This window comes from Nerophis ophidion, linkage group LG20 (genome assembly GCF_033978795.1).
Source record: "Nerophis ophidion isolate RoL-2023_Sa linkage group LG20, RoL_Noph_v1.0, whole genome shotgun sequence".
Taxonomy (NCBI): Eukaryota; Metazoa; Chordata; class Actinopteri; order Syngnathiformes; family Syngnathidae; genus Nerophis; species Nerophis ophidion.
The window spans coordinates 33,693,610-33,717,294 of NC_084630.1; the positions used below are offsets into that span (position 1 = coordinate 33,693,610).

Genomic DNA, 23,685 nt, shown 5'->3' on the forward strand with positions numbered 1-23,685 from the left:
TCAAATGGCCGGAATCATTTACCCGGTTAACGCCCCGCTAACAAAGAAGCTGATTGGCCAGGATAACTTTTACTGACAAGCCCGCGGACCAATGACCGAGCAGCATTTTGTCAAGCGCGGCACGGTTTGCAGTCACCGGCATTAAGAGTTGACCTAGATTATTCTGTTTATTTACGACTCAAATGTTAGTAGACCCTGGCGGGTAGCATGTGAGTCATTACATCACTGACGAATATTGCATTATCATGCTTAAAGGCCTACTGGAATGAGATGTTCTTATTCAAACGGGGATAGCAGGTCCATTCTATGTGTCATACTTGATCATTTCGCGATATTGCCATATTTTTGCTGAAAGGATTTAGTAGAGAACATAGACGATGAAGTTTTCAACTTTTGGTCGCTAATTAAAAAGCCTTGCTTGTACCGGAAGTAGCAGACGATGTGTGCGTGATGTCACCGGTTGTAGACCTCCTCACATCCTCACATTGTTTACAATCATGGCCCCCAACAGCTAGAGCGATTCGGACCGAGAAAGCGAGGATTTCACCAATAATTTGAGCGAGGATGAAAGATTCGTGGATGAGGATAGTGAGAGTGAAGGACTAGAAGAAAAAAAAAGGCGAGGGCAGTGGGAGCGATTCAAATGTTATTAGACACATTTATTAGGATAATTCTGGAAAAGGGTGGAACGCCTGCCCCAAGTGGAGGAGTTCAAGTACCTAGGAGTCTTGTTCACGAGTGGGGGAAGAGTGGATCGTGAGATCGACAGGCGGATCGGTGCAGCGTCTTCAGTAATGCGGACGTTGTACCGATCCGTTGTGGTGAAGAAGGAGCTGAGCCGGAAGGCAAAGCTCTCAATTTACCGGTCGATCTACGTTCCCATCCTCACCTATGGTCATGAGCTTTGCGTGATGACCGAAAGGACAAGATCACGGGTACAAGCGGCCCAAATGAGTTTCCTCCGCCGTGTGGCGGGGCTCTCCCTTAGAGATAGGGTGAGAAGCTCTGTCATTCGGGAGGAAGTCATAGTAAAGCCGCTGCTCCTCCACATGGAGAGGAGCCAGATGAGGTGGTTCGGGCATCTGGTCAGGATGCCACCCGAACGCCTCCCTAGGGAGGTGTTTAGCGCACGTCCAACCGGTAGGAGGCCACGGGGAAGACCCAGGACACGTTGGGAAGACTATGTCTCCCGGCTGGCCTGGGAACGCCTCGGGATCCTCCGGGAAGAGCTAGACGAAGTGGCTGGGGAGAGGGAAGTCTGGGTTTCCCTGCTTAGGCTGTTGGCCCCGCAACCCGACCTCGGATAAGCGGAAGAAGATGGATGGAATTCTGGAAAATCCCTTATCTGTTTATTGTGTTACTAGTGTTTTAGTGAGATTATATGGTACCTGAAAGTCGGAGGGGTGTGGCCACGGGTGTGGTGACCGCCAGTGTCTCCGGTAGGAGGAGGTAATAGTCCGCAGCTGCAGGAGGACGCAAGCTCCGCTCATGTCTATGGTTAGAGCCGACTTATTAGCACAATTTTTAAAAAAAGCCTTTCTATAGACATGCATGCTGGTTGTAGCCTTTGGGCTGTTTCTAGTTTTATATTTTATTTATTTTTATTATTACTATTTTTTACACTGTGGCACTTTGAGGTTGTTTGCTCAACGTAAAGTGCTTTTTACAAATAAAATCTATTATTATTATTATTATAGTTTAAGGGGTGTCCAAATTGCGGCCCAGGGGCCATTTACGGCCCGCAGCTAATTGTTTACCGGCCCGTCACACATTCTTGAAAGGCCTACTGAAATCCACTACTAGCGACCACGCAGTCTGATAGTTTATATATCAATGATGAAATATTAACATTGCAACACATGCCAATACGGCCGCTTTAGTTTACTAAATTGCAATTTTACATTTCCCGCGATGTGTCCTGTTGAAAACGTCGCAGTATGATGACATGTACGCGTGACATCACGGACTGTAAGTAAATATGAGCGCTACACACACACACAGCTAAAAGTCGTCTGCTTTAATCGCATAATTACACAGTGTTTTGGAGATCTCTGTTGCTGAATCTTTTGCAATTTGTTCAATTAATAATGGAGAATCCAAAGTAGAAAGATGGAGGTGGGAAGCTTTAGCCTTTAGCCACACAAACACACGGTGTTTGCTTGTTTAAAATTCCCGGAGGTGAAACTTTACTATGGATCACAGCGATCAAGCGAACATGGATCCCGACCGAATGTCAACCAGCAGGTTTCGGTGAGAAAATTGTGGTAAAAAGTCGCTTCTTACCGGAGATCAGCTGAGCTTGCGCCGTCCATTAGGCTGCCGTCGACTTCCCTGAGACACTGGTGTCAAGACACCCGTGGACACACCCCTCCGACTATCAGGTACTGTTAAACTTACTAAAACACTAGCAACACAATAGAAAGATAAGGGATTTCCCAGAATTATCCGAGTAAATGTGTCGAAAAACATCTGATCCGTCCCAATGCAATAACGTTTTTGTTTTTTTCTAATCCGTCGCCATCAATATCCTCAAACACAAATCTTTCATCGTCGCTCAAATTAATGGGGAAATTGTCGTTTTCTCGGTCTGAATAGCTCTTTTTGTTGGAGGCTCCCATTAAAAACAATGTGAGGACGTGAGGAGCCATTGACGGGTGACGTTATTGTCTGCGACTTCCTGTAAAGGCAAGGCTTTTCTGTAAGCACCAAAAGTTGCGAAGTTTATCGTGGATGTTCTCTACTAAATCCTTTCAGCAAAAATATGGCAATATCGCAAAATGATCAAGTATGACACATAGAATGGACCTGCTATCCCCGTTTAAATAAGAACATCTCATTTCAGTAGGCCTTGAAATGCTATTGCAAAAATAAAAAATAAAATTAAAAAAAAGTAGAATGAGGTGAAATCTAACGGGGAAAAGTTGCAATGTTGACACAAAGCTGCCATGCAGGCTGTTTGTTTTTTTGTTTTTCTTTATTTTGCTCTTATTGCCGATGCTAAAAAAAAAAAAAGTACATTTTTTTTTTTGTCTTATATAATGAATTATTGACCTATTTAAGGCTCCAATTAATTCAAATACCATATTTCCTTGAATTGCCGCCGGGGGGCTAATTAATTTAAAACCTCTTCTCACTCCTGCGCTTACCCAAGGCATGCGGTAAAAGTAAGCATGCGTTAATTATTTTAAAAACTCTTCTCACTCCGGCACTTACCAAAGGCATGCAGTAAAATTTGAGTGTGATGTAAGTTTGGACTTTAAATCCTACTGAATAGCTCTTAATCTTCTCCCCTTTATGCGATTTCAAATTACCGGTATTGAAATCAGCCTCCTCCATTTTGAAAATGATGACAAGGCAAGTGTCACTCGTGACGTCACGAGTTTGACCAGGCAGTAATACTAAGCATGCACTAATTATTTTGTAAAGCGAGTTTGACCCGGCAGTAATTCAAGGCAGGCGCATACTATATGTCCTGCGGCAATTCAAGGAAATACGGTATTTCACTTTATGTTTTATGTGGAAAATATTATGTGCATATACTGTGTGGTTGCCATATAAAAACAGTGTTTTCTTACACAAAAGAGCATAAAACCAACAAAATAATAGTTTAAACGTAAAATCGACAGATATATCTGAAGCTGATATCGTAACTTAAGTGTTTGAAAGTAAAACAAATAATAATAAAAATGTATCACTTTATGAGTGGGGGACCTTTTGGATCCCATAGATATTTAGTGGTATTTTATTTATTTTTTCACTGTGATTACTCAGAAATAATAATACATTTAAATCAATGGTGTCCTGCATTATTGATCTTTTTAGGGCTCCAATTACTTCAGATCAAACATTGCTTTCTGAATGTTTTGGGCAATGGGGGAAATACCGCATACTTCAGTTTTACTATAAAAAACAAAGTTGTTTTTGACTGAAAAAGCATAAAACCTTTTTTTTTAAACTTTATATTAACCTGAAGTTGATATAGAGATTTACGGTAAGCGTTACATAAAAAATTTAAATAATAATTTGACTTATTTTTAACATGTAATGACGGAGACCCTCTATGGTCCCTGGGAGTCCTAAAGGCAAAAAGTAAAAAATAATCCATATATTTTGTTATGGTTTGAAAATGAAAAATATCAAAACGGCCCCCCGCATGTTTGAATTTTTCCGTGTGTGGCCCTAAGTGGAAAAAGTTTGGACACCCCTGGTTTAACTAGAGTTTTTTTTTTTGATTTTCAAAACCTTTATTTATGAATATTCAACATTTACTATGAATTGATTAACGTGGACCCCGACTTAAACAAGTTGAAAAACGTATTCGGGTGTTACCATTTAGTGGCCAATTGTACGGAATATGTACTGTGCAATCTACTAATACAAGTTTCAATCAATCAATCAATCAAAGCCATTATGATGTGCAGTGATGTTTTAAAAAAAACGTAAGTCTTGAACTATACAATGTATTTCAATTAGAGATGTCGGACAATATCGGATATTGGCAAAAAAGCCATTATCGAACTTTTAATTACCGATTCCGATATCAACCAATACCGGTATATACAGTCGTGGAATTAACACATTATTATGCCTAATTTTGGCGCGATGCCCCGCTGGATGCATTAAACCAGTGGTTCTCAAATGGGGGTACTTGAAGGTATGCCAAGGGGTACGTGAGATTTCTTTAAAAATATTCTAAAAATAGCAACAATTCAAAAATCCTTTCTAAATATATTAATTGAATAATACATCAACAAAATATGAATGTAAGTTCATAAACTGTGAAAAGAAATTCAACAATGCAATATTTAATGTTGACAGCTAGATTTTTGTGTTCCATAAATATTGATGTTAAAGATTTATTTTTTTGTGAAAAAATGTTTACTTCATGAATCCTCTATTACAATCCCCAAAGAGGGCACTTTAAGTTGATTATTTCTATGTGTAGAAATCTTTATTTATAATTGAATCACTTGTTTATTTTTCAACAAGTTTTTAGTTATTTCTATACCTTTTTTTCCAAATAGTTGAAGAAAGACCGCTACAAATGAGCAATATTTTGCACTGTTATACAATTTAATTAATCAGAAACTGATGACATAGTGCTGTATTTTACTTCATCTCATTTTTTAAACCAAAAATGCTTTGCTCTGATTAGGGGGTACTTGTATTAAAAAAAAGGTTCACGCTGAAGAAAGGTTGAGAACCACTGCATTAAACAATGTAACTTTACTATGAATTGATTAAGTTGAAAACCTTATTGGGGTGTTACCATTTAGTGGTCAATTGTACGGAATATGTACAGTACTGTGCAATGTACATAAGATACAAGTTTCAATCAATCAATCAATCAATCAATCAATCAATCAATCAATCAATCAAAAACATTGAAATGAATAATAACAATCAAAACAAGGACAGAAACAGTACAAAAACAGTAAGTTCCGTAAATAATCCAAATTTGGAGCACAGCATTATTTTTTTGTCTGGTTTTGTATTTCTTTTGTATCATTCCGTGAGGTGTTGGTTATTATTATTATCAAGTTTTGCACTTGTGTTTTTCTTGTGTGTTTTTTGCTAGTTTTCATTACATTTGGATGTATTTAAAAAAACACTTTAAGACCGATGTCTTAAAAAAATACATCACTCTTGAATCAACATTGTACTTAATACTATGATTAATGTTTATTAAAAACCAAACGTGGGGTATAAAAAATAATGGATGTATAATTGTTTTTATATATAGTATATAATTGGTGCAAAGGTTTAATACGTGTGCAAGGATATTTCACATGCCTTTACTGTGTATATAATTGAACTATGTTCATGTTGTGTATAATGTGTATTGAAAAAATACACATTATTTCGTGTCATTTCGTACTTGACATTGTTTATAGGGTTAGACGCAATAAATATTCAACTTCAGCCTAAACCCTTTCGGTCTGCAACATTTTAATTTTCATTTTTCAATCTATGAATGTACAGCTGTTTGTTTGTTGATCATTGACCGAAGAACAATAAACTTGACTTGACTTGATTTGTTTGTATGATATCCATCAAGTAAGAATACGTATAATGTTGAAAGGGGCAGGAAAATATAAGAATTTTCTCAATCCTGCTCCTTCTCAAGCATTGGTGTGTAAATGTAAAATTGTATAATTGAGGTATGATTGTCTATCGATCAAAGATACACGTCAGTGAAGGAGAGAAATAAAAAAATGAATGAAATGAACATCATAGTTTTCGATTTTTTGGTTGTTGGAGGTAGAAAGTGTTTTAAAGTAAATTTCTAATGATTTTTTAAAGGCACCAAAAACAGGTCGGGTATTGAGAAACTATATACAATTTCGCCAAAAGCATAATGAGGTTGCAAATGTAATTTTTATTTTTTAGTTTTACTATAATTTTGTATTTTTATTTTTTATTTATTTATTTATTTTTTTTTAAATGTTTATTCATAAATTTCAACAATAACAAGCAGATGAGAAACAATAATCAAAATAGTTCAACAACAGAACAAATCATTAGAAAACATAAAAACAGTACCCAAACAGTATCGCGCTTTCCGGAACGGACCCACGAAACGGACCCGTAACGTATATATATATATAGATAGATAGATAGATAGATAGATAGATAGATAGATAGATAGATAGTACTTTATTGAGTCCTTCAGGAGAGTTCCTTCAGGAAAATTAAAATTCCAGCAGCAGTGTAGAGAGTTGAGATCAATTAAAAAAAAAAAGTAAAAAGTAAATAATGGGTTTTTAAATGGAAACAAAATAGAGAAATATTACAATAAGAATAAAAAATAAAAAGCAACAATGGGAATAAAATTATAACATAAAATATACACACACATATATATATATATACATATATATACACATATATATATATACACTCACATATATACACATATATATACACACACATATATATATATATACACACATACATATATATACACACACATATTATCAGAGACAACAATCTTAACGTCATCGGTCTCAGCGAAACCTGACTTAAACCAAACGACTTTTTTGCGCTAAATGAGGCATGTCCTCCTAACTTTACACATGCGCATATTGCCCGTCCGCTTAAAAGGGGTGGGGGGGTCGCACTAATATACAACGAAAACTTTAACCTTAGTCCTAACATAAATAATAAATATAAATCGTTTGAGGTGCTTACTATGAAGTCTGTCACACCGCTGCCTTTACACCTGGCTGTTATCTACCGCCCCCCAGGGCCCTATTCGGACTTTATCAATGAATTCTCAGAGTTCGTTGCTGATCTAGTGACACACGCCGATAATATAATCATAATGGGGGACTTTAATATCCATATGAATACCCCATCGGACCCACCGTGCGTAGCGCTCCAGACTGTAATTGATAGCTGTGGTCTCACACAAATAATAAATGAACCCACGCATCGCAACGGTAATACGATAGACCTAGTGCTTGTCAGGGGTATCACCGTCTCCAAAGTTACGATATTCCCGTATACTAAAGTATTGTCCGATCATTACCTTATAAAATTCGAGGTTCAGACGCATGTTCGTCAAACTAATAATAATAATAACTGCTATAGCAGCCGCAACATTAATACGGCCACAACGACAACTCTTGCTGACCTACTGCCCTCGGTTATGGCACCATTCCCAAAGTATGTGGGCTCTATTGATAACCTCACTAACAACTTTAACGACACCCTGCGCGAAACCATTGATAACATAGCACCGCTAAAGTTAAAAAAGGCTCCAAAAAAGCGCACCCCGTGGTTTACAGAAGAAACTAGAGCTCAGAAATTATTATGTAGAAAGCTGGAACGCAAATGGCGCACGACTAAACTTGAGGTGCACCATCAAGCATGGAGTGATGGTTTAATAACTTATAAACGCATGCTTACCTTAGCTAAAGCTAAATATTACTCAAATCTCATCCACCGTAATAAAAACGATCCTAAATTTTTGTTTAGTACGGTAGCATCGCTAACCCAACAAGGGACCCCTTCCAGTAGCTCAACCCACTCAGCTGATGACTTTATGCAATTCTTTAGTAAGAAAATTGAAGTCATTAGAAAGGAGATTAAAGACAATGCGTCCCAGCTACAACGGGGTTCTATTAACACTGACACGATTGTATATACGGCGGATACTGCCCTCCAAAATAGTTTCTCTCGTTTTGAGGAAATAACATTAGAGGAATTGTTACAACGTGTAAATGGAATAAAACAGACAACATGCTTACTTGACCCTCTTCCTGGGAAACTGATCAAGGAGCTCTTTGTATTATTAGGTCCATCAGTGCTAAATATTATAAACTTATCACTCTCCTCGGGCACTGTTCCCCTATCATTCAAAAAAGCGGTTATTCATCCTCTTCTTAAAAGACCTAACCTCGATCCTGACCTCATGGTAAACTACCGACCGGTGTCTCACCTTCCCTTTATTTCAAAAATCCTTGAAAAAATTGTTGCGGAGCAGTTAAATGAACACTTAGCGTCTAACAATCTATGTGAAACCTTTCAATCCGGTTTCAGGGCAAATCACTCCACGGAGACAGCCCTCGCAAAAATGACTAATGATCTATTGCTAACGATGGATTCTGATTCGTCATCTATGTTGCTGCTCCTCGATCTTAGCGCTGCTTTCGATACCGTCGATCATAATATTTTATTAGAACGTATCAAAACACGAATTGGTATGTCAGACTTAGCCCTGTCTTGGTTTAACTCTTATCTTACTGATAGGATGCAGTGTGTCTCCCATAACAATGTGACCTCGGACTATGTTAAGGTATCTACATGCTGCCGCTAGGTGACATCATACGCAAATACGGTGTTAGCTTTCACTGTTATGCTGATGACACCCAACTCTACATGCCCCTAAAGCTGACCAACACGCCGGATTGTAGTCAGCTGGAGGCGTGTCTTAATGAAATTAAACAATGGATGTCCGCTAACTTTTTGCAACTCAACGCCAAAAAAACGGAAATGCTGATTATCGGTCCTGCTAGACACCGAACTCTATTTAATAATACAACTCTAACATTTGACAACCAAACAATTAAACAAGGCGACACGGTAAAGAATCTGGGTATTATCTTCGACCCAACTCTCTCCTTTGAGGCACACATTAAAAGCGTTACTAAAACGGCCTTCTTTCATCTCCGTAATATCGCTAAAATTCGCTCCATTCTGTCCACTAAAGACGCTGAGATCATTATCCATGCGTTTGTTACGTCTCGCCTCGACTACTGTAACGTATTATTTTCGGGTCTCCCCATGTCTAGCATTAAAAGATTACAGTTGGTACAAAATGCGGCTGCTAGACTTTTGACAAGAACAAGAAAGTTTGATCACATTACGCCTGTCCTGGCTCACTTGCACTGGCTTCCTGTGCACTTAAGATGTGACTTTAAGGTTTTACTACTTACGTATAAAATACTACACGGTCTAGCTCCATCCTATCTTGCCGATTGTATTGTACCATATTTCCCGGCAAGAAATCTGCGTTCAAAGGACTCCAGCTTGTTAGTGATTCCCAAAGCCCAAAAAAAGTCTGCGGGCTATAGAGCGTTTTCCGTTCGGGCTCCAGTACTCTGGAATGCCCTCCCGGTAACAGTTCGAGATGCCACCTCAGTAGAAGCATTTAAGTCTCACCTTAAAACTCATTTGTATACTCTAGCCTTTAAATAGACTCCCTTTTTAGACCAGTTGATCTGCCGTTTCTTTTCTTTTTCTTCTATGTCCCACTCTCCCTTGTGGAGGGGGTCCGGTCCGATCCGGTGGCCATGTACTGCTTGCCTGTGTATCGGCTGGGGACATCTCTGCGCTGCTGATCAGCCTCCGCTTGGGATGGTTTCCTGCTGGCTCCGCTGTGAACGGGACCCTCGCTGCTGTGTTGGATCCGCTTTGGACTGGACTCTCGCGACTGTGTTGGATCCATTGTGGATTGAACTTTCACAGTATCATGTTAGACCCGCTCGACATCCATTGCTTTCCTCCTCTCTAAGGTTCTCATAGTCATCATTGTCACCGACGTCCCACTGGGTGTGAGTTTTCCTTGCCCTTATGTGGGCCTACCGAGGATGTCGTGGTGGTTTGTGCAGCCCTTTGAGACACTAGTGATTTAGGGCTATATAAGTAAACATTGATTGATTGATTGATATATATATACACACACGTGTGTATATATATATCTATATATATATATATATATATAGATATATATATACACATATATACACATATATATATATACACATATATATACTCACATATACATATATATATATACACACACATATACACACACACACATTATATATATATGTATGTATATATATATATATATATATATATATATATATATATGTATATATATATATATATATATATATATATATATATATATATATATATATATATATATATATATACACATACATGGAAGAAATACTTGAATTTCAGTAAATTACAGCTATATAGAAGGAGATCTTGCCCCAAGTGGAGGAGTTCAAGTACCTCGGAGTCTTGTTCACGATTGAGGGAAGAATGGATCGAGAGGTCAACAGGTATTGGTGCGGCGTCTTCAGTAATGCGGACGCTGTATCGATCTGTTGTGGTGAAGAAGGAGCTGAGCCGGAAGGCAAAGCTCTCAATTTACCGGTCGATCTACGTTCCCATCCTCACCTATGGTCATGAGCTTTGGGTAATGACCGAAAGGACAAGATCACGGGCACACGCGGCCCAAATGAGTTTCCTCCGCCGGGTGACGGGTCTCTCCCTTAGAGATAGGGTGAGAAGCTCAAAGTAAAGCCGCTGCTCCTCCACATGGAGAGGAGCCAAATGAATTGGTTCAAGCATCTGGTCAGGATATCACCCTAACGCCTCCCTTGGGAGGTGTTTCGGGCACGTCCGACCGGTTGGAGGCCACAGTAAGACCGAGGACACGTTGGGAAGACTGTCTCCCGGCTAGCCTGGGAACGCCTTGGGATCCCCCAGGAGGAGCTGGACAAAGTGGCTGGGGAGAGGATAGTCTGGGCTTCCCTGCTTAGGCTGCTGCCCCCGCGACTCAACCTCAGATAAGCGGAAGATGGATGGATATATATATGTGTATATATATTTTTTTTTATGTTATCAATTGTACGGAATATGTACGGAACAGTGCAATCCAATAAAAGTTTCAATCAATTTCAATCAATATATATAGCTGTAATTCACTGAAATTCAAGTATATATATATATATCAATATAACCTTCTGAATACCTCCCTAATTCTGAGGTCCCAAGGCAAGTATGCTCATGTTAGGATTATGAATACAAAAACAGCGCCAGGGGGTTGAAAATTCAAAGTAACAACAATATATTTAAAAAAAAAACAGGTGCAAAGCCATAGGCTCATTCAGATTCATTAAATAACAAATTTGGAATTTACTATAATTTTATTCATAGCGGACGAGAAGAAAAAAAAACCTACAACTTCCTTTTCCGACTCGACGGCCAATGGAAGGAGTCCCTCGATGGGACGTAGAGTGACGTCACAACCGCGATACTTCCTCGTTTATGTCCTGACCTGAATCGGAGATCAGTCCATCAAAATGCATCCATGGAGGTAATACATCTTTATTTTAACCTTTCGTGTAACCGACAGTAATAAATGTGTCTTTATTGGTGACCAATTATGCATGAATTGGTGTAAATTAGGCCCCCACTTCATCCGTAGTTTATAGTTAGCGTAGCAAACATTTGACATTGTTGTGCGGGTTATTAGTACACATTTGCTTTTTATTTTATTTATTTTTTTTACATATTTTCGTAGTAAGTCATGCATTTTAATAAGCGAGCTTGCATGTAAATATTCCAGATATTGTGGCGATCTTGAGCCAAAATGGAGACTGTTTCACTCCTGCTTGTTTTGAAAGGGAATACAATACAAATCGAACTAATTGTACAACACCTAACATTAATCACAAAAAGCTAAGTGTTGCAAGTTATAAGTTTGGTTATTATTTATAACCATTTTTCCGTATGTGTGAAATTATGTAATGTGTATACAATTTGTGGCGCCCTGGAATATTTCTGACGATATGACGTCACGTTGCGTGCGCGTACCCGCTCATACGTGCTTCTGTTATGACCCAGGTAAGTCGCAAAAGAGTGCCCGCGCCTGTGAGTGAAGAAGAACCATGTAGTAAAGTCACCGTGCTGTAATTCGCGGGACACAATGCACTGTGGAGACCCCCCTGTGTTAGTTTGTGTCGACGTCACGGTTGCAAGGCTGCAATTTAGTCTGCCAAAAGTAAGCTGACATCGCAAGGGCAGCAGGTCCTATGGCTTACCCGCCGTTACCTTTATCTCCAGGTGTGGAAAAAGAAGATTATAGAGTGTCTCCAACGCTCATTTTTGTTTTTCTGCACACAGGTATGTTTTGTTTTGTCTGTTTTATGCATTTTGCTGTCTTTTGTTAGGACATAAAACACTAAAATAACAGAGCTGATGCAGCCAGCTGCCATTTCAGCAGCGCTATTGCTGCATACAGCTACAAAAGTAAAACAAAAAAAACGAGTTTTGATTGATTGAAACTTTTATTAGTAGATTGCACATTACAGTACATATTCCGTACAATAGACCACTAAATGGTAACACCCCAATAAGTTTTCCAACTTGTTTAAGTCGGGGTCCACGTTAATCAACATTAAACTGCCTCAAATTGTTGCTCGGATTAAATAAAATGACAAAGCTTTTCGTCTACATATAAAAAGTGCAACATAAAACAGTTTCAAGTCAACTCAGCCTCAGATTAACTCCTCCCAGCCTGGCTAACTTGGCAGTAAGAGGATATATGGGCTCATTGTTCTTCCACCATAGAAGTGGGGCAAAATCTACTTTTTAATGCACTATGGACTTAAATCTGCTGCTATAAAAACATTTGTTATTGCTTTAGCCCTGCCTGACTCGCCGAGGAGAGGCTGCTTGAATGCGGTGGTGACGTTTCAAATGGGTTAGCATGTGTTATGAGAGTAGCGTATGTGTGTGTGGCCCTTTAATATGTGACAGTATTGGCGTGAGTGTGTGGGCGAGCGAGGTGAGGGAGCGGTAGTGAGTGCGGGGAGCGGCTAGTGTTTTGTTGGATTGGCTGTGTGCAAGACCTCAACAAATCCACGATTTTCAACTAATCGCCGGACTCTTCATTTACCCTGGAGTCCGGAGCTCTGTAGACCCACTGCCGGGTAGAGTGAAGGGTGTTGCCCTCGAGAATACATCAGCCCTAGAGGAGTGTCTCCCCTTCGCTCCTCGACTACGGTCTGGGAGCCGGAAGCAGGAAAGATGCAACACATGTTTGACGAGTTGTCAGAAGCAGCTGCTGAACAACGTCGGCAAACCTCCGTCTTCCATTGTTGTATCGCACAGCCAAAGTGTTCTCAGACGGGAGATCTTAACGAGGCAGGAGGGTCTTCCAGCTCTGGCTTTTACATGTTGTCCTAGCCCGGTTGCTGCTAGCATGTTTACTCGTTCGGTACACCTCCGAACCGAACCGAAACCCCTGTACTGAAACTGTTCAATACAAATACACGTACCGTTACACCCCTACTATTTATATTACCAAATTATTGTGTATGCACCTGAGGGGATCTGCTCCATTTTCTTTGTTCTTTGAACCTGTTCACTGCAATAATGACAATAAAACTCTTATATTCTATATTATTTGACAAGGTTTATCCTGTTAAACTGTAAGTAAGTTAGATATCATTATTGAATATGATTAAAATCCAGAGTGAGATTACTACAAACCCCATTTCCATATGAGTTGGGAAATTGCGTTAGACGTAAATATAAACAGAATATAATGATTTGCAAATCCTTTTCAACCCATATTCAGTTGAATATGCTACAAAGACAACATATTTGATGTTCAAACTGATAAACTTTTTTTTTGCAAATAATCATTAACTTTAGAATTTGATGCCTGCAACACGTGACAAAGAAGTTGGGAAAGGTGGCAATAAATACTGATAAAGTTGAGGAATGCTCATCAAACACTTATTTTGGAACGTCCCACAGGTGTGGAGGCTAATTGGGAACAGGTGGGTGCCATGATTGGGTATAAAAGCAGCGTCCATTAAATGCTAAGTAATTCACAAACAAGGATGGGGCGAGGGTCACCAATTTGTAAGCAAAATGTCGAACAGTTTTAGAACAACATTTCTCAACGTGCTATTGCAAGGAATTTAGGGATTTTACCATCTACGGTCCATAAAATCATCAAAAGGTTCAGAGAATCTGGAGAAATCACTGCACCCAAGCGATGATATTACGGACCTTTTAATCCCTCAGGCGGTACTGTATCAAAAACAGACATCAGTGTGTGAAGGATATCACCACATGGGCTCAGGAACATTTCATAAAACCACTGTCAGTAACTACAGTTGGTCGCTACATCTGTAAGTGCAAGTTAAAACTACTATGCAAAGCGAAAGCCATTTGTCAACAACACACAGGAACGGCGCCGGCTTCTCTGGGCCCGAGCTCACCTAAGATGGACTGATGCAAAGTGGAAAAGTGTTCTGTGGTCTGACGAGTCCACATTTCAAATTATATTTGGAAACTGTGGACGTGGTGTCTTCCGGAACAAAGAGGAAAATAACCATACTCGACATCCATTGCTTTCCTCCTCTCCAAGGTTCTCATAGTCATCATTGTCACCGACGTCCCACTGGGTCATTATTGTCACCGATGTCCCACTGGGTGTGAGTTTTCCTTGCCCTTATGTGGGCCTACCGAGGATGTCGTAGTGGTTTGTGCAGCCCTTTGAGACACTAGTGATTTAGGGCTATATAAGTAAACATTGATTGATACGGATTGTTATAGGCGCAAATTTCAAAAGCCAGCATGTGTGATGGTATGGGGGTGTATTAGTGCCCAAGGCATGGGTAACTTACACATCTGTGAAGGCACCATTAATGCTGAAAGGTCCATAAAGGTTTTGGAGCAACAAAATGTTGTCATCTACGCAAAGTTATCATGGACGCCCCTGCTTATTTCAGCAAAACAATGCCAAGCCCCGTGTTACAACAGCGTGGCTTTGTAGTAAAAGAGTGCAGGTACTTTCCTGGCCCGCCTGCAGTCCAGACATGTCTCCCATCGAAAATGTGGCGCATTATGAAGCGTAAAAAGCATAAAAGCGACGAAACCCTGGACTGTTGAACAACTTAAGCTGTACATCAAGCAAGAATGGTAAAGAATTCCACTTTCAAAGCTTCAACAATTAGTTTCCTCAGTTCTCAAACGTCTATTGAGTGTTGTTGAAAGAAAAGGTGATGTAACACAGTGGTGAACATGCCCTTTCCCAACTACTTTGGCACGTGTTGCAGCCATGAAATTCTAAGTTAATTATTTGCAAAAAAAAAGTTTGAGTTTGAACATCAAATATCTTGTCTTTGTAGTGCATTCAACTGAATACGGGTTGAAAAGGATTTGCAAATCATTGTATTCTGTTTATATTTACATCTAACACAATTTCCCAACTCATATGGAAACGGGGTTTGCAGTTCAGTGGTATTATTTGAGTGGGTCCCGAGCCCCGAGGTCAAAAAGGTTAAGAATCCCTGCTGTCGGTCATACATTGCTATTACGTGCACTGCAATAAAAGGTCAGCACATGAAGTGTCAACATTTACAAAATACAATGTTATGTTTTTGGTCATCACTGTTTCTACTCTTGGACAGTATCGTGCAAGTGTACTGTAGAGACATGAAGGCGAGGCTGCTTAAGAAGGGATTAGTCAAGACAGGGTTTTTTCCTTAAACTCTTACCAAAACACGGCATTTACAGACAATATTTAGTCCTTAGCAGCTCACATGCAAAATGCATTTGCGGTAAGACGAGATGTCGTAACAACTTGTGCACGTTTCTTACCCCAGGAATCCCCCCGAGAGGAGAAAGCGTGGCGACTCACAAGCCTGATTGTCGTCGTCCACACCCGGTGCTCGACCCCTCGCCGTCATGCTGTGCTGGGGTAACGCAAGAGATGGCCAGTTGGGGATGGGCGCGGACGGAGACCCGCTGACTGAGCCCACCAGCTGTCCGGCGTTCAGAGGCATGGTCTTCAAAGAAGTGGCGTGCGGAGCGCGGCACTCGGTCTTCCTGCTGCATGACGGGAGCGTGTACACGTGCGGCTCCAACAGCTGTGGGCAGCTGGGCCACGACAAAGCCGGCGCCTCCCCAGGTAGGACACATTCACTGGCCTGTTAGGAATGTGGGACAAGACATACACGAAGGGTTTTGGGGTTTCTTTTATGGAGAGCGAGGACAGCACACAAAAAAACTAATTTGGACGCACGCTGTATGACAACTATTTCCTTACGCTGAACTTTCGTGAGAGTGACTGCTGACATTCCCTCCTTGCTTAGCCCAACAAGGGCGAGTTGGCCGCACAGCCCTGGCCAGAAAGGCTTGATAACGATCATTCATCAGCTCGCAGGAGGAGTGCTCCAATTATTACCTGCATGAATGTAGGGCTGGGCGATATATCGCGGGTTTGTCTGTGCGATATAGAAAATGACTATATCATGATATTCGAGTATACGTTCTCACCTAGTTGCTTTTACTTCGGACATTACACTGCATGCGTTTCTCACTCTTTCTTGTCTCTCCTTCTCACTTAAAGGCCTACTAAAACCCACTACTACCGATCACAGTCTGATAGTTTATATATCAATGATGAAATATTAACATTGCAACACATGCCAATACGGCCTTTTTAGTTTACTAAATTACAATTTTAAATATCCTGCTGAAACGTCTCTGTATGATGATGTGTGCGCGTGACGTCACGCATTGTAGAGGACATTTTGTTCCAGCATCGTTCCCAGCTATAAGTCGTCTGTTTTCATCGCCTAATTCCACAGTTTTCTGGACATCTGTGTTGCTGAATATTTTGCAATTTGTTTAATGAAAAATGGAGACATCAAAGAAGAAAGCTGTAGGTGGGAAGCGGTGTATTGCGGCCGCCTTTGGCAACACAAACACAGCCGGTGTTTCATTGTTTACATTCCCGAAAGATGACGGTGAAGCTTTAATATGGAACAGAGCGGTCATGTAAACACGGTTGGATTGGACCACACACACAAAGTACAGTGTATTATGCAGCGATCATTTCGAAAGATCGTGTTTCAAAGAGGGTCCCTTACGAAAGGCAGAGATGGGCATCGCCACCACCCGTCGACTGGTGCTGAAGAAAGGTGCGGGGCCGACCTTCAGGTTGTACAGGTACGACCATATGATCTCATTAAAACACTAGTAACATAATAAGCAGATAAAGGGTTTTCCAGAATTATCCTAGTAAATTCGTCTAATAACATCTAAATCGCTCCCACTGTATAGTCTTTTTTTTTGTTGTAGTCTTTCACTCTCACTTTCCTCATCCACAAATCTTTCATCCTCGCTCAAATTAATGGGAAAATCGTCGCTTTTTCGGTCCGAATCGCTCTCGCTGCTGGTGGCCTTGATTGTAAACAATGTGAGGAAGTGAGGAGCTCCACAACCCGTGACGTCACGCGCACATCGTATGCTACTTCCGGTACAGGCAAGGCTTTTTTATTAGCGACCAAAAGTTGCGAACTTTATCGTCAAAGGTTCTCTAGAGAATAGAATAGAATAAAAAGTACTTTATTGACTCCTCTCTGAGCTGTACCTTACCGTGGTAGAGGAGTTTGCGTGTCCCAGTGATCCTAGGAGCTATGTTGTCTGGGGGCTTTCATGCCCCCTGGTAGGGTCTCCCAAGACAAACAGGTCCTAGGTGAGTGATCAGACAAAGAGCAGCTCAAAGACTTCGATGGAATTACAACAAAATGAACTCAGATTTCCCTCGCCCGGATGCGTGTCACCGGGGCCCCGCTCTGGAGCCAGGCCCGGAGTTGGGGCACGATGGCGAGCGCCTGGTGGCCGGGCCTGTCCCCATGGGGCCCGGCCGGGCACAGCCCGAAGAGGCAACGTGGGTCATCCCTCCAATGGGCTCACCACTCATAGGAGGGGCCATAGAGGTCAGGTGCATTGTGAGCTGGGCGGCAGCCGAAGGCAGGGCACTTGGCGGTCCGATCCTCGGCTACAGAAGCTAGCTCTTGGGACGTGGAACGTCACCTCACTGGGGGGGAAGGAGCCTGTGCTAGTCCGCGAGGTAGAGAGGTTCCGGCTGGATATAGTCGGACTCACCTCGACGCACAGCAAGGGCTCTGGAACCAGTTCTCTCGAGAGGGACTGGACCCTCTTCCACTCTGGCGTTGCCGGGAGTGAGAGGCGACGGGCTGGGGTGGCAATTCTGGTTGCCCCCCGGCTCGAAGCCTGCACGTTTGAGTTCAACCCAGTGGACGAGAAGGTAGCTTCCCTTCGCCTTCGGGTGGGGGGAGGGGTCCTGACTGTTGTTTGTGCTTACGCACCAAACAGCAGTTCAGAATACCCACCCTTTTTGGGTACACTCGAGGGAGTACTGGAAAGTGCTCCCCCGGGTGATTCCCTTGTCCTACTGGGGGACTTCAACGCTCATGTTGGCAACGACAGTGAAACCTGGAGAGGCGTGATTGGGAAGAATGGCCGCCCGGATCTAAACCCGAGTGGTGTTTTGTTATTGGACTTTTGTGCTCGTCACGGATTGTCCATAACAAACACGATGTTCAAACATAAGGGTGTCCATATGTGCACTTGGCACCAGGACACCCTAGGCCGCAGTTCCATGATCGACTTTGTAGTTGTGTCATCGGATTTGCGGCCTTATGTTTTGGACACTCGGGTGAAGAGAGGGGCGGAGCTTTCTACCGATCACCACCTGGTGGTGAGTTTGCTGCGATGGTGGGGGAGGATGCCGGACAGACCTGGCAGGCCCAAACGCATTGTGAGGGTCTGCTGGGAACGTCTGGCAGAGTCTCCTGTCAGAGAGAGTTTCAATTCACACCTCCGGGAGAACTTTGAACATGTCACGAGGGAGGTGCTGGACATTGAGTCCGAGTGGACCATGTTCCGCACCTCTATTGTCGAGGCGGCTGATTGGAGCTGTGGCCGCAAGGTTGTTGGTGCCTGTCGTGGCGGTAATCCCAGAACCCTTTGGTGGACACCAGCAGTGAGGGATGCTGTCAAGCTGAAGAAGGAGTCCTATCGGGTTCTTTTGGCTCATAGGACTCCGGAGGCAGTGGACGGGTACCGACGGGCCAAGTGGTGTGCAGCTTTAGCGGTCGCGGAGGCAAAAACTCGGACATGGGAAGAGTTCGGGGAAGCCATGGAAAACGACTTCCGGACGGCTTCGAAGCGATTCTGGACTACCATCCGCCGCCTCAGGAAGGGGAAGCAGTGCACTATCAACACCGTGTATGGTGCGGATGGTGTTCTGCTGACTTCGAGTGCGGATGTTGTGGATCGGTGGAGGGAATACTTCGAAGACCTCCTCAATCCCACCAACACGTCTTCCTTTGAGGAAGCGGTGCCTGGGGAATCTGTAGTGGACTCTCCTATTTCTGGGGCTGAGGTCGCTGAGGTAGTGAAAAAGCTCCTCGGCGGCAAGGCCCCGGGGGTGAATGAGATCCGCCCGAAGTTCCTTAAGGCTCTGGATGCTGTGGGGCTGTCTTGGTTGACAAGACTCTGCAGCATCGCGTGGACATCGGGGGCGCTACCTTTGGATTGGCAGACCGGGGTGGTGGTCCCTCTCTTTAAGAAGGGGGACCGGAGGGTGTGTTCCAACTATCGTGGGATCACACTCCTCAGCCTTCCCGGTAAGGTTTATTCAGGTGTACTGGAGAGGAGGCTTCGCCGGATAGTCGAACCTCGGATTCAGGAGGAACAGTGTGGTTTTCGTCCTGGTCGTGGAACTGTGGACCAGCTCTATACTCTGGGCAGAGTTTTTGAGGGTGCATGGGAGTTTGCCCAACCAGTCTACATGTGCTTTGTGGACTTGGAGAAGGCATTCGACCGTGTCCCTCGGGAAGTCCTGTGGGGATTGCTCAGAGAGTATGGGGTACCGGACTGTCTTATTGTGGCAGTCCGCTCCCTGTATGATCAGTGTCAGAGCTTGGTCCGCATTGCTGGCAGTAAGTCGGACACGTTTCCAGTGAGGGTTGGACTCCGCCAAGGCTGTCCTTTGTCACCGATTCTGTTCATAACTTTTATGGACAGAATTTCTAGGCGCAGCCAAGGCGTTGAGGGGATCCGGTTTGGTGGCCACGGGATTAGGTCTCTGCTTTTTGCAGATGATGTAGTCCTGATGGCTTCATCTGACCGGGATCTTCAGCTCTCACTGGATCGGTTCGCAGCCGAGTGTGAAGCGACCGGAATGAGAATCAGCACCTCCAAGTCCGAGTCCATGGTTCTCGCCCGGAAAAGGGTGGAGTGCCATCTCCGGGTTGGGGAGGAGACCCTTCCCCAAGTGGAGGAGTTCAAGTACCTAGGAGTCTTGTTCACGAGTGGGGGAAGAGTGGATCGTGAGATCGACAGGCGGATCGGTGCGGCGTCTTCAGTAATGCGGACGTTGTACCGATCCTTTGTGGTGAAGAAGGAGCTGAGCCGGAAGGCAAAGCTCTCAATTTACCGGTCGATCTACGTTCCCATCCTCACCTATGGTCATGAGCTTTGGGTCATGACCGAAAGGATAAGATCACGGGTACAAGCGGCCGAAATGAGTTTCCTCCGCCGGGTGGCGGGGCTCTCCCTTAGAGATAGGGTGAGAAGCTCTGCCATCCGGGAGGAGCTCAACGTAAATCCGCTGCTCCTCCACATCGAGAGGAGCCAGATGAGGTGGTTCGGGCATCTGGTCAGGATGCCACCCGAACGCCTCCCTAGGGATGTGTTTAGGGCACGTCCAGCTGGTAGGAGGCCACGGGGAAGACCCAGGACACGTTGGGAAGACTATGTCTCCCGGCTGGCCTGGGAACGCCTCGGGATCCCCCGGGAAGAGCTAGACGAAGTGGCTGGAGATGGGAAAGTCTGGGCTTCCCTGCTTAGGCTGCTGCCCCCGCGACCCGACCTCGGATAAGCGGAAGATGATGGATGGATGGATGGATGGTACTTTATTGATCCCTGGGGGAAATTCAGCAAATCTACTAAATCCTTGAAGCAAAAATATGGTAATATCGCGAAATGATCAAGTATGACACAGAATGGACCTGCTATCCCCATTTAAATAAGAAAATCTCATTTCAGTAGGTCTTTAAAACAAGCACACCTCACACACTGTCGCGCGGGCAACGTCACACGCCCTCTCTGATCAAAGAGGTAGCTACATGGGTAGCATTAGCTGTGATGCTAACGGTGTGTTGCGAGTGGTAATACGAGAGAGAGAAGGTGCGAATCTGGTAACAAATGAAGGAAGAATTAATTCCCAAGAAAAACAGCACGGGGTGCATCGTCTGGCGGTGGTTTGGCTTCAAGTGGGGATATGTTGAACAATTATGCGGCAAAAGCGTTGCTACAAAAATCACAGCACTGCTAATTTGTAGCATCATTTGAAAAGGCATCAAAACTATGACACCTGCGAAATGAAAACCCTTTCAGGTGACGACCTCTTGCAGCTCATGGAGAGAATGCCAAGAGTGTTCAAAGCAGTAATCAGAGCAAAGGGTGGCTATTTTGAAGAAACTAGACTATAAAACATGTTTTCAGTTATTTCACCTTTTTTTGCTGAGTACATAACTCCTCATGTGTTCATTCATAGTTTTGATGGCTTCAGTGACAATCTATAATGTAAATTGTCATGAAAATAAAGAAAACCCATTGAATGAGAAGTTGTGTCCTCATATATATATATATATATATATATATATATATATATATATATGTATATATATATATATATATATTTATATGGTCTAAAAATCTTTGGGTGTCCCGCGATTCGATTCAATATTGATTCTTGGGGTGGTGATTCCTTTATAAATAGATTTTTTTTGATTCAACACGATTCGATACAAAAACTATTTTTTCGGATTCAAAACGATTCACAGGATCTACCCCAGTCTGCTGACAAGCTAGCAGAGTAGTGGATTAAAAAAAAAAAAGCTTTTATAATTGTAAAGGACAATGTTTTATCAACTGATTGCAATAATTTAAATTTAACTATTAAACAAACCAAAAATATGACTTATTTTATCTTTGTGAAAATATTGGACACAATGTGTTGTCAAGCTTATGAGTGTGACACCATTCTTTTTTTTTTTTTTTTTATAAATGTCTAATGATAATGGCAGAGATTTTTAAATCACTGCTATGCCGAAAGTATAACAAGTATTGATACTGTTGTTGATAATATTATTTTTTGTTTCACTACTTTTGGTTTGTTCTGTGTGGTGTTTGTGTCTCCTCTCAATTGCTCTGTTTATTGCAGTTCTGAGTGTTGCTGGGTCAGGTTTGGTTTTGGAATTGGATTGCATTGTTATGGTATTGCTGTGTATTGTTTACACACACACACATATATATATATATATATATATACACATATATAAACTAAAGAAAACATTGAATGAGGTGTGTTTACTTTTGGCCTGTACTGTATGTTTGCAAAAAAAATATATTTGCATAGTGCTGATATGCCAATAATAGTACTTTATTATTATACAAAATTATGTCACATGCAGCTGGTGTGTATTTACAGTATGATTGATTCACTATATTATGTATAAATTTGGATTATTTGGGAGTCTGCTCTCCTCCCCTCCGCCAGTGTGCTTGTTGGTGCAGTGGGGAGCTAAGTCATTCAACTTTGGTGCAGGTCTGGACAAAGGTGCAAGTCCTTGAACATTTTTTTCCCACTTTAGATTTGTTTTGCTTTTTTCCCCCTATACAGGTGCTGTTCATATTATTGGAAAAACATGAAAAAGTTGATTTCAGTAATTATATTCAGAACGTGAAACTTACATATTATATCAATTCATTACACACATAGTGATATATTTGAAATGTTTATTTCTTTAAATTTTGATGATTAGTACTGACAATTACTGAAAATCCCAAATTCAGTATGTCAGAAAATTAGAATATTAGTTACGACTAGTACCAAAAAATATTTTTTTACAAATGTGGGCCAACTGAAAAGTATGAAGATGGAAAGTTTCAGCATGTACGGCAATCAATACTTAGTTGCAGCTCCTTTTGCCTGAATTGCTGCAGCAATACGGCGTGACATGGAGTCCAGCAGTCTGTTGCACTCCTCAGGTGTTATGAGAGCCCAGCTTGCTTTAATAGTGGCCTTCAGCTCTTCAGCATTGTTGGCTCTGGCATCTCCAATCTTCCGCTTCACAATACCTCATAGCTTTTCTAGGGGGTTAAGGTCAGGTGAGTTTGCAGGCCAATCAAGAACAGGGATACCATGGTCCTTAAACCAGGTACTGGTAGATTTGGCACTGTGTGCAGGTGCCAAGTCATGTTGGAAAATGAAATCTTCACCTCCATAAAATTGGTCCGCGGCAGGCAGCATAAAGTGTTCTAAAACTTCCTGGTAGACTGCTGCATTGACCCTAGACCTCAAGAAACACAGTGGACCAACACCAGCAGATGACATGGCACCCCAGACCATTACCCATTGGGACCTTGATTTCCAAAGGGGATACAAAATTTACTTTCATCTGAAAACATAACTTTGGACCACTCAGCAACAGTCCAGTCCTTTTTGTCTTGAGCCCAGGCGAGACGTTTCTGACGTTC

The 23,685-nt window shown here is 42.3% G+C and overlaps 1 protein-coding gene across 3 annotated transcripts in view; it reads left to right on the forward strand.

Annotated features, from left to right (window-relative positions):
• The first annotated feature begins 11,513 nt into the window (after positions 1-11,513).
• Positions 11,514-23,685, forward strand: part of herc3 (HECT and RLD domain containing E3 ubiquitin protein ligase 3) — a 70,443-nt gene continuing 58,271 nt past the window's right edge. For 2 of the 3 annotated variants that reach the window (XM_061881048.1, XM_061881050.1), the window contains exons 1-2: positions 12,163-12,429; positions 15,930-16,234. In XM_061881048.1, the coding sequence (XP_061737032.1) occupies positions 16,012-16,234 (223 nt within the window). In that variant the 5' untranslated portion in view covers positions 12,163-12,429; positions 15,930-16,011. Of the gene's footprint in view, positions 11,621-12,162; positions 12,430-15,929; positions 16,235-23,685 lie in introns of those variants that run through there. The other variant, XM_061881049.1, reaches the window with a different exon arrangement.